This window comes from Stegostoma tigrinum, chromosome 19 (genome assembly GCF_030684315.1).
Source record: "Stegostoma tigrinum isolate sSteTig4 chromosome 19, sSteTig4.hap1, whole genome shotgun sequence".
Classification (NCBI taxonomy): Eukaryota; Metazoa; Chordata; class Chondrichthyes; order Orectolobiformes; family Stegostomatidae; genus Stegostoma; species Stegostoma tigrinum.
The window spans coordinates 51,317,105-51,329,003 of NC_081372.1; the positions used below are offsets into that span (position 1 = coordinate 51,317,105).

An 11,899-nucleotide genomic window follows, 5' to 3' on the forward strand; every position below is an offset into this window, starting at 1 on the left:
TTGGTACTGCTTCCTCACAGTGACAGAGAGCTGGGTGCAATTCCACCCTTGGCCAACTGTCTGCGTGGGATTTGCACATTCTCCCTGCGTGTACATGGGTTTGCTCTGGCTACTGCATTTCCTTCCCATAGACCAAAGATGAGCCTGTTAGTGAACAAACCATGCTTAATTGCCCATGGTATCTTGTGGATGGTAGACTAGATGAATAAGCCATGGGAAATGCATGGTTACAAGGATAGAGGAGAGTGAGCGTTACTCTTTGGAGGGTTGGTGTGGGCTTGATGGACTAAGTAGACTGTTTCCACAATGTAAGGATTCTATGATAAAACGTAATGGTGCAATGGTTTTACTGGTCATTCTTCAACAACTTCGACCATTCTGTAAAGGGTGGAAGACATTTGATTGAAAGCAGACATCGTTTAAATACTCAATAATAAACCCACACAATATTGATAATTTTTAAAAATTTGCACATACCATCCAAGTCAAGTTTGCCATCAGTGTTCTTGTCCCACTCCCTGATGAGTTCATGAGCTTCCTCCTCTGTAACATGCTCCCCAGCAGTCATGATGGCCAAATGCAGCTCAGAACAATCGATGAAGCCGTCAGCATTGCTAGAGTCATCAAGAAAAGTATGAAAGTCCCCAATCCAGCAATGTTATCTACCTTACCAAAATAGAAGTTGAGAAAAGATCATATCCATCTAATTTCACTTTCTTTCTGTCTGGAAGTTTACATTATTTAATCTCATCAAGTAATCCAATTTAAAAACTGGCGTACAACAAATCTAGATATCATGCACGAACACATGTGGAAATAGCTTCATAAACCTCACACTTGAACTCACCTGTGTCATCCAAAAATGATACAGTTCCCACACAATATCTCAAATTTCTCAAGACCTGAATTCAATAGTGTGCCCTCTGCTCTGAAAGCAATTACAAATAATTTGTCATTATCACCTTCAATTATGTTCAACTGGAAATGGCTTCCCTTTCATTCAAATGATAATATTGAATCACACTTTCTGCTCTTCCACAATTTTGTTCGTGGCAGTTTTGTTTTCTGAAAATCTTCTGTTGATATTCTCTACTTATGTTCTCCATCGCCTTTTACATGGATAAGTGTGTTGCTGACAAGGACTGCATTGTTGTCCATGCCTAATTGCACTTGAATGGAGTTGTTTGTTCAGTAATTTCAGAGTGCAGTTACAAATCAGACAGCGTTCCACTGGTCTGGATATATATTCAGGCCAGCAAGGTAAGGATGGCAGATTGTCTTCCTTGAAGGAGACAAGTGAACCACATAGGTTTTCACAACAACCTCTCAGACTTTTCACTATCATCAACGACATCAGTTTTATGCTGCAGATGTATTGATTGAGTTTTCTATTTCACTAGCTCACCGGATGAGATTTGAAAGTTTGTTCTTGGAGCATCAGCAGGATCCACTCGCTCACTAGTCTGGGACATTTCCATTATGCTACTGTCTCCCTGAAGTGAAAACATGCTGTCTATCCACATTTTCAAAACATCTGTGAGTATTGCAACTATCTATGGATCACCCTTTAGACTTTTTTGTTGAAGGGAAAATAGTCTCAACTGTTAATACTTTCCTGATGTGTGAAGCTGAGGATTTTTAGCCTCAACCTGGTAAATCCTCAAAGAACTGTCTCCAGGCAACTCTTATAGTACAAAATCTTTTAGTATAAAATCATGAAAGGTGCACCATGTCACATGCAATGTAAATGAAACAAATTTCAATCCATGTTTGACAGTTGCGAGTCCTGCTGGAAGTGTTCTAGGAACAAATGTTTCCACACTTCTACCTCACTTTGGATATGAAGAAGTTATACTGAGGTGAAGACACAGACTCTTTTTTTTTCTTCTCTATATAGATGGTGTTAAAGCGAGTGGCATTAATGATTCTCATTATTATTTCATATTTTCAGCTTCTGAAGTATTTTGTATAATTGATATACTTGTTTGCTACAATGGTTTATTTACATGAACTAAAAGGTAAATTGACCTTTGTGTCAACATTTCAGGTGGCTGCTATTTCATTAGCGAGAAATGATTGGTGGTGACTTCGACCAGAGGGTCACTGTGACTGAGTTGAGTGTTGAGGGGAGTCATTCACGGTAACCTGAGGTGGTGTAGGAATTAAACCCACACTATTGTCTATGCTCTCCCTTGCAAACCAGCTAAACAGGCAACAGAGCTAATCGTCCCCGTACCCTACATTTCCTTGAAGCAGGGATGTTTTTCTGATTGCTTTGCGGATCTTTTAGAAACTTGTCTCTTTTTCAATGCAAACAACGGAGAATCAACAAACTCAAAATAGAATTGTTGCTCTATCATGTTTATACCAGTCATGTAGAAGCTCAAACTCACCCATCAAATACATGAATGAATTTTGCGATGTCTTTATCAGACTTCCCTTTCACTTCTTCTCTCATCTGCCTCGCCATTGTCACCAAGAACTCTTCAAAATCAATGGTGCCGCTACTTAAGACCACACTCAGTTGTAAGCTCTGTCCATTGTTAAACATGAATATTTGTGAACCAAACGATTTTTGAAGTGAAACTGCTAATGTTTTTGCTGCATGTTACCCTTTTTGAGACCAATTGCAATCTGAGATTTGACTATCTTTGGGACACCCAAGATATCAGTCAAATGTGAAATGGAGTAAACTGTTGCGTACTAAATCGTGAAGATATGAAATAATTTACAATTAGATGTAAAATTTTTTTATCATGTGTACTCAAGTACAGTATTACAGGTGTACAGTGAAAATGTACAACATTGCCACGCATGTCCCATTTCTGGATCAAAGGTAGTTGCGCCCAAAAAATGTCGGTACAAAATAGTAACTGTAAAAGAGTTAAAAAGTTAAGCATTACCTTCAGATAGCAAGTAGAAAAATAAAGAATAAAGGTCATAGTTAACATTACAGTTCTTCTTAATTTAGTCTAGAAAGTAGAACAGCTTTTTTACCTCCAGTGTTTTTCTTATCTGCTCCAGAAGGAATCGTCGAAGAAATAACTTCACAGATTAAAATTACACACGACACAATTTAAATTCTGCTGTACATTGGAACGATCAAACACACAAACTGGAAGACCATTTTGCTGAACACTTCAACGCAGCTCGTAAGAATGTCCCTGTGCTTTCTTAGACGTGTCATTTTAATTCACCATGATGCTCTCTGGCTGACATTGACTTGGCCTGCTGCACTGTTCCAAGGAAGGTCAAGGTAACAAACTGTGCCTTGTCTTTTAATAAGGCATTTTATAGCTGCATGGGCTGCAACTTTTCATTCCATTTTCATTCCCCAAATCAATTTCCTTTGGCCCCAGAAGACTGAATCTTCTGTCATCAATTTTCCCTGTCTTCCATTGCATCACAGATCTTTCTTTTGTACAAAAGATGGCCGGGTGGAGAACTAAATTCACAGGCCTCTTAAATCTGCAAAATTAAAGAATGAAGGCCCCCACTGAAAACCCAGCACAGGAAATGCTTTTGGAATTTTCATGATTCCATCACGCTGTGAGATTTCTTCACCTCCCCAGGCCAACTTCCAGATTCTGTGAGTGCCTGCCTCGACGTAAGAATTTTCCTCCAAGCAGGCTGGTCTTGATATCTGTTCAACAGGTAGATAAATATCTTGTGCAGTACTCTCACCTGGATGTGCCTACGATTCGCGTGTGACTGTTTTGGATGAATGTCTTGAGCCACTGCCGTCCATTTAGTGCAAGTCAGCTCACAATATCTGCCTGGAGGGAGTACCAGGTACTTGAAGCAAAGTCATGGTGTAAATGGAGATATAGTTCCAAGTCAGGATGGTGAGTAGCTTGGAATGGAATGTGCAGGTGGTGGTGTTCCCATGTACTTGCTGCCATTCTACTTCCAGGTGGCAATGTTCATGGGATAAGCATATTTTTTCGACAGAAGCTTGGTGAATTTCTGTAATGCATCTTGTATGTGGTGATGAATGTATTTTTAAACTACTTGATCATTGATTTCATTTTTGTGTTTCACACTTTAAATTGTGTGAGGCAATGCCGTCTCATTTTGACTCTAACTCTAAGGGTTGCACAGTGGTTAGCACTGCTGACTAACAGTGAGAGAGAGCTGGGTACAATTCCACCCTTGGCTAATTGTCTGCGTGGAGTTTGCACATTCTCCCTGAATGTACATGGGTTTACTCTGGTTACTGCAGTTACTTCCTGTGGAACAAAGATGTGCATGTTAGGCGAACAAGCCGTGCCAAATTGACCATGGTATCTTGGGGAGGGTAGATTAGATGGATAAGCCATGGGAAATGCAGGGTTACAAGGATAGAGGAGAGTGAGGGATGCTCTTTGGAGGGTTGGTGTGGACTTGATGGACTAAGTAGCCTGTTTCCACACTGTTGGGATTCTATGATTAAACATAGTAGCACAATGGTTTACTCATAACAATCATTTCAGTGAACTGTCACCAACTGCAGCTTGTTGTGCTATAGACTGTGCTGTGGTTCAGTTTGAATGATTCTTGTCTGTGAATTCAAATTTGTAGTTTTCTGGTCGGACCCTGAAGCTGCTGATTAATGGGCAGTGTAAGGCCATGGGAATGTTGCAGTTTCAGGTAATTTGTCTTTTGGATGACAGCCATCATCTATGGATCCTGGGATACGATTTAAAAGAAGGGCTGGAGACGCAAAAATTTAGTCCACAAGCATCTGAAGAGTGGCTTGTGTACTGATGTGGAATTTGCTGTGTGCAGGTTGGTGACTGCGAATCCTTGATGAAATACCGAATACCCTTTCAAAATACTTCAATATTTAGAAGAACTGTCAAGATCTGCTGTGTTCATGAAAGATGTGCTAAATAAAGAAAATGGTTTTGCTGCCAATATATAGAAACTGATTTTTCGTTGTGTAATTTAACATTGTTGCCTCCTGGAAATAGAGAATAAATATCCAGAGAATCCATGTCATTGACCAGGTGAAATGCAACAATAACTGTCTGGAAAAATCAATCAGAACTTTGCAAGGAAATTGTTGTGAATAAATTGTGCCGTATTCCATATGGATCGCAAAATGCCGAAACTTGTCATTCATCGGAGATTGCTTCTTCCTCACAAAGAAAGAACTGCAGCAAATATGAAGCTCTTTGTTACATGTGTAGCTCCAGTCCTGTTGAACAGATTTTGAATTTTTTGCAATCATTGAGTGTATTCAGATGCCGAGGCTGTTGGCTGCAGAAGGGCGACAGCACAGAGTTCATTAAATTGTTGAATCATAATGGGTGGCTGACAGATGTTGACATTTTTTACTGGACATTCTGCAACAACTTAGACCATTCTGAAAAGTTTGGAAGATATTTGATTGAAAACCTAAATAGTTTAAATACTCAATACTAAACCAACACAATATCGCTAATTTTTAAAAAATTTGCACATACCATCAAAATCAAGATTGCATCACTGTTCTTGTCCCACTCGCTGATGAATTCATGAAATTCCTCCTCGGTAACATGCTCCCCAGCCTCCTCGATGACAATATTCAGCTCATCACGATCAATGAGACTGTCAGCATTGCTAGAGTCATCAAGAAAAGTGTGAATGTCACAATCCAGCAATGTTTTCTACATTACCAAAATAGAAATAGTGAAAAGATCATATTCATCTAATTTCAGTTTCTTTCTGTCTGGAAATTTACATTGTTTAATCTCATCAAGTAATCCATTTTAATCACTGGCTTACAACAAATCGAGATATGTTGTACAATCATCTGAGGAAACAGCTTCATACAGCTTAGGTCTAAACTCACCTGTTCCATCCAAAAATGATATATTTCCCACACAATGTCTCAAATTTCTCAAGGCCTGAATTGCACCGTGTGCCCTCTGCTCTGAAAGCAATTACAAAATATTTGTCATTATAGCCTTTGACTCTCTGAGTTGGAACTAGCTTCCCTTTCATTCCAGTGACAATAATGAATCACACTTGCTGTGTCCACAATTTGGTTCATGACAGTTTTCTTCTGAAAATCTTCGATTGATTTTCTCTTCTTATGTTCTCCATCACTTTTTACGTGGATAAGTGTGTTGCTGACAAGGACTGCATTGTTGTCCATGCCTAATTGCTCTTTAATGGGGTTGCTTGTTCAGTAATTTCAGAGTGCAGTTACAAATCAGACAACGTTCCACTGGTCTGGATATATATTCCGGCCAGCAAGGTAAGGATGGCAGATTGTCTTCCTTGAAAGAGACAAGTGAACCACATAGGTTTTCACAACAATCAATAACACTTGTCACGATCATCACCACATCACTTTTATGCTGCAGATGTATTGATTGAGTTTACTATATCACTAGCTCACAGGATGAGATTTAAAAGTTTGTTTCTGGAGCATCAGCAGGCTCCACTGGCTCGCTAGCCCGGGACGTTTCCACTGTGCTACTATCTCCCTGAAGTGAGAACATGCTGTCTGTCAAAGTTGTCAAAACATCTGTGAGTATTGCATATATCTATGGATCACTCTTTAGTCTTCTTTGTTGAAGGGACAATAGACTCAACTGTTAATACTTTCCTGATGTGTGAAGCTGAGGATTTTTAGTCTCAACCTGGTCAATCCTCAAAGAACTGTCTCCAGGCAACTCTGATATCTTTTAGTATAAAATCATGAAAGGTGCACCATGTCACATGCAATGTAAATGAAACAAATTTCAATACATGTTTGCCAGTTGCGAGTCCTGCTAGGAATGTTCTAGGAACAAATGTTTCCACACTTCTACCTCACTTTGGATATGAAGAAATTATATTGAGCTGAAAACACAGACTCTTTTTTGCTTCTCTAGGTAGATGGTGTTAAAGCGAGTGACATTAATGATTCTCATTATTATTTCATCTTTTCAGCTTCTGCAGTATTTTGTATCATTGACATACTCGTTTGCTGCAACGGTTTACTTACATGAAGCAAAAGGTAAAGTCACCTTTGTGTCAACATATCAGGTGGCTGCTATTTCATTAGAGAGAGATGATTGGTGGTGAGTTCGACCAGACGGTCACTGTGACTGAGTTGAGAGTTGAGGGGTGTCATTCACGGTAACTTGAGCTGGTGTAGGAATTAAACCCACACTATTGTGTATGCTCTCCCTTGCAAACCAGTTAACCAGGGAACTGAGCTAATCGGTCCCGTACCCTACATTTCCTTGAAGCAGGGATGTTTTTCTGATTGCTTTGCTGATCTTTTAGAAACTTGTCTCTTTTTCAATACATACAACGGAGAATCAACAAACTCAAAATAGAATTGCTGCGCTATCATGTTTATACCAGTCATGTAGAATCTCAAACTCACCCATCAAATACGCGAAAGAATTCTGCGATGTCTTTGTCAGACATCCTTTCACTTCTTCTCTCATTTGACTCGCCATCGTCACTAAGAACTCTTCAAAATCAATGGTGCCGCTACCTAAGACCACACTCAGTTGTAAGCTCTGTCCATTGTTAAACATGAATATTTGTGAACCAAACGATTTTTGAAGTGAAACTGCTAATGTTTAAGCTGCATGTTACCCTTTTTGAGACCAATTGCAATCTGAGAATTGACTATCTTTGGGACACCCAAGATATCAGGCAAACGTGAAATGAAGTAAACTGTTGCGTACTAAATCGTGAAGATATGAAATAATTTACAATTAGATTTAGAATTTTTTTATCATGTGTACTCAAGTACAGTATTACAGGAGTACAGTGAAAATGTACAACATTGCCACGCATGTCCCATTTCTTGATAAAAGGTACTTGCGCCCAAAAAATGTAGGTACAAATTAGTAACTGAAAAAGAGTTAAAAAGTTGTGCGTTACCTTCAGATAGCAAGTAGAAAAATAAAGAATAAAGATCATAGTTAACATTACAGTTCTTCTTAATTTAGTCTAGAAAGTAGAACAGCTTTTTTACCTCCAGTATTTTTCTTCTCTGCTCCAGAAGGATTCGTCGAAGAAATAACTTCACAGAGTAAAGTTACGCACAACACAATTTGGATTCTGCTGTACATTGGAACGATCAAACGCACAAACTGGAAGACCATTTTGCCGAGTACTTCAACGCAGCTCGTAAGAATGTCCCTGTGCTTTCGTTGACGTGTCATTTTAATTGCCCATGATGCTCTCTGACTGACATTGACTTGGCCTGCTGCACTGTTCCAAGGAAGGTCAAGGTAACAAACTGTGCCTTGTCTTTCAACAAAGCATTTTATAGCTGCATCGGCTGCAACTTTTCATTCCATTTCACAGAGTGCTCCATTTTGTTTCCAAATCTTTCCTTTTGAATGTTTGTTCAGTAAAGGTGCACACCTGCTTCAGGCACATTTTGGTTTATTTGTTTGCTTTCTTGCCCCAAATCAATTTGCTTTGGCCCCAGAAGACTGACTCTTCTGTCATCAAATTTCCCTGTCTTTCATTGCATCACAGATCTTTCTTTTGTACGAAAGATGGCCGGGTGGAGAAGTTAAATGACAGGCCTCTGAAATCTGCAAAATTAAACAATGAAGGCCCCCATTGAGAACCCAGCACAGGAAATGCTTTTGGAAATTTCATGATTCCATCACCCTGTGAGACTTCTTCACCTCCCCGTGCCAACTTCCGGATGCTGTGAGTGCCTGCCTCGAGGTAAGAATTTTCCTCCAAGCAGGCTGGTCTTGATATCTGTTCAGCACGTAGATAAATATATAGCGAGGTACTATCACCTGGATGTGCCTACTATTCACTTGTGACGTTTTGGTTGAATGTCTTGAGCCACTGCCATCCATTTAGTGCAAGTCAGCTCACAATGTCTGCAATGACACAAAGACATGGTGTAAATGGAGATATAGTTCCAAGTCAGGATGGTGAGTGTCTTGCAGGGGAATGTGCAGGTGGTGGTGTTCCCATGTACTTGCTGCCGTTCTATTTCCAGGTGGTAAAGTTCATGGGATAAGCATATTTTTTCGACTGAACCTTGGTGAGTTTCTGTAATGCATCTTGTAAATGGTGCTGAGTGTATTGTTACACTACTTGTTCCTTGATTTCATGTGTGAGTTTCATACTTTAAGTTGTTTGAGGCAATTGTCACCTCTTTTTGCCTTCAACACTAAGTGTTGCACAGTGTATCAGTGGTTTGCACTGTTGCCTCACGTAGAGCTGAGTTCAATTCCACCCTTGGCCAACTGTCTGCGTGGAGTTTGCACATTCTCCCTGTGTCTATGTGGGTTTCCTCTGGTTACTCCATTTAATTCCTGCAGGCCAAAGATGTGCATGCTAGGTGAGCAGGCCATGCTAAATTGCGCATGGTATCTTGGGGAGGGTAGATTCTATGAATTAACCATGGGAAATGCAAGGTTACAAGGAAAGAGTTGCGTGAGGGATGGTCCATAGAGTGTTGGTGTAAATGTGATGGACAATGCAGCCTGTTTCCACACTGTTAGTATTCTACGATTAAACATAATGGTGCAATGGTTTACTCATAACAATTCTTTAAGTGAACTTTCACCAACTGCAGCTTGTTTTGCAGAATTATTGTGATAAATGTATTGTTATACGACTTGTTCCTTGATTTACTGCATGTGTTTCATGCTTTAAATGTTGTGAGGCAATTGCCATCTTGTCTTTCCCTGTAATTCTAAGGGTTGCATGGTGTCTCAGTGGTTAGCACTGCTTCCTCACAGTGACAGGGAGCTGTGTTCAATTCCACTCTTGGCCAACTGTCTGTGTGGAGTTTGCACATTCTCCCTGTGTCTATGTGTTTCCCCCAGTTGCTCCAGTTCCTTCCCATAGTCCAAAGATATGCATTTTGGCCAGTTTGGCCATGCTAAGTTGCCCATAGTATCTCGGGGAGAGTAGGTTAGATGAATTAGCCATGGGAGATGCAGGGTTACAAGTACAGGGGAGAGCGTGGGATGCTCTGTGGACGAGTGGTGTGGGCTTGATGGGCTGAATAGCCTACTTCCACACTGTAATGATTCTATCGTTAAACATAAAGGCACAATGGATCACTCATAACAATCATTTGAGTAAATGTTCACCAACTGCAGCTTGTTGTGCTAATGACTGAGCTGTGGCTCTGTTTGATGCACTCATGTCTGTGAATGCCAAGTAGTGGTTTCTAGTCTAACACTCGAACCTGCTGACGAGCGCCCAGTGTAATACCAAGGGTGTGTTGCTTCTCAGATACTTTTTCTTTTGGATGACAGCCACGATCTGTGGATCCTCTAACATGATTTAAAAGACAAGCAGGAGAGGCCAATATTTATTCCTCATAATATCACAAAAACAGGTTATCTACTTCTGTGGGCTTTGTGTATGCAGTTTGATGACTGCATTTCCTTCATAAAATACTGAATACCCTTTCAAAATACTTCATATTTATAACACCTGTTTAAGATATGCTGTGTTCATGAAAGATGTACCATTTAACTGGAAATGGTTTTGGTGCCAATATAGAAAACTCTTTTGAATGATATAATTGAACATTGTCAACTGCTAAAAATAGAGAACAAAAATCTACAGAATCCGTGGCATTCACTAAATGAAATGCAACAACAATTGGTTGGAAAAACATTGAGATTAGGTTTATTAGGAAAGGGTTGCAAATAAACTGTGCAGTGTTCCGTGCCGGTAAAAAAATGACAAAGCATTTCGTTCATAGGAGTTACGTCTTCCTCACAAAGTAAAAAACTGTAGCAGCCAGGAATTCATTAACTTGTTGAATCATAATGGATTGCTGAGGGACGCTGGTTACTTATTGGGTCTTCTCCATCATCTTCACCCATTCTGTAGACAGAGGAAGGTATATGATTCTTTTAAATACTCAATACTAAACCAATATAGTATCACTAATGAATTTGTTTTTATTATTTGGACATACAACAAACATCAAGTTTCCCATCATTGTTCTTGTCCGATTGTTTCATGAATTCATGAATTTCCTCCTCTGCAAAATGTTTCCCAATAGCATTGATGACAACATTCAGCTCATGACGATCGATGAAACCATCAGCATTGCTGGAGTCAGCAAGGAAAGTATGAATGTCCCCAATCCAGTCAAGTTATCCTACTGACCAAAATAGAAGTTGCTGCATGAGAAAAGATCAGGTCCATCTCATTTCACTTTGTTTTCTGCCTGGAAATTTACATTATTTAATCACTGGTCTAAAACATATCTAGATGTAATGTATGAACATCTCAGGAAAGAGCTTCAGAAACCTCAGGTCTAAAGTCATCTGTTCAATCCGAGAAAGCTACACTTCCCACACAATGTCTCAAATTACTCAAGTCCTGAACAGAATAGTGTGCCCTCTACTCTGAATGCAATTTCAAAGAATTTGTCTTTATAAACTTCTATTACATTCAATCCATGCCTCGCTTCCCTTTAATTGGTATTGTAATCTTGAATACATTTTTGTTTCGACATTTTTGGTCATGGCAGTTTTTGTTTGAAGTATCTTCGGATGATTGTCTCTACTTATGCCCTCCGTAGCTTTTTACATGGATCTGACAAGGGCGGCATTGTTGTCCATGCCGAATTGCTCTCGAATGGACTTGCTCGATGAGTAATTCCAGAATGCAGTTACACATCAGACACAATTCTAGTGAACTGGAGACACTTTCAGACCAGAGAGGTAAGGATGGTGGATTGTCTTCCATAAAGGACTCAAGTGAATCAGAGAGGCTTTCACAATAATCAGTGGCAACTGTCACAGTCATCCTTAAAGTTATGCTACAGGTTTTTTGACTGAGTTTTCTAATTCAACAGCTGACAGGATGCGATTTCAAAGCTTGCTCCTGGAGCATCAGCATGGGCTACTGGCTCGTTAGTCCAGTGATAGTTCCACAATCTTCCCATCTCCCTGAAGTGAAAACATGCTGTCTGCCC

The 11,899-nt window shown here is 39.8% G+C and overlaps 1 protein-coding gene, 1 long non-coding RNA gene and 1 pseudogene across 2 annotated transcripts; all 3 read right to left on the bottom strand.

Moving 5' to 3' along the window:
- Positions 1–346: 346 nt before the first annotated feature.
- On the bottom strand, positions 347–2,551 carry LOC132210735 (troponin C, skeletal muscle-like). Its single transcript, XM_059652652.1, has 3 exons — positions 2,394–2,551; positions 478–614; positions 347–378 (listed from the first exon to the last, which is right to left on the bottom strand). Exons 1-3 carry the CDS (start codon positions 2,549–2,551, stop codon positions 347–349), a joined length of 327 nt encoding a protein of 108 aa, XP_059508635.1.
- Positions 2,552–5,315: 2,764 nt separating this feature from the next.
- On the bottom strand, positions 5,316–8,078 carry LOC132210736 (troponin C, skeletal muscle-like; annotated as a pseudogene).
- Positions 8,079–10,573: 2,495 nt separating this feature from the next.
- Positions 10,574–11,075, bottom strand: LOC132210755 (uncharacterized). The gene is made up of 2 exons (XR_009446944.1): positions 10,892–11,075; positions 10,574–10,797 (listed from the first exon to the last, which is right to left on the bottom strand). It is a non-coding gene; the product is annotated as an uncharacterized LOC132210755 (long non-coding RNA).
- Between the last annotated feature and the right edge of the window lie 824 nt (positions 11,076–11,899).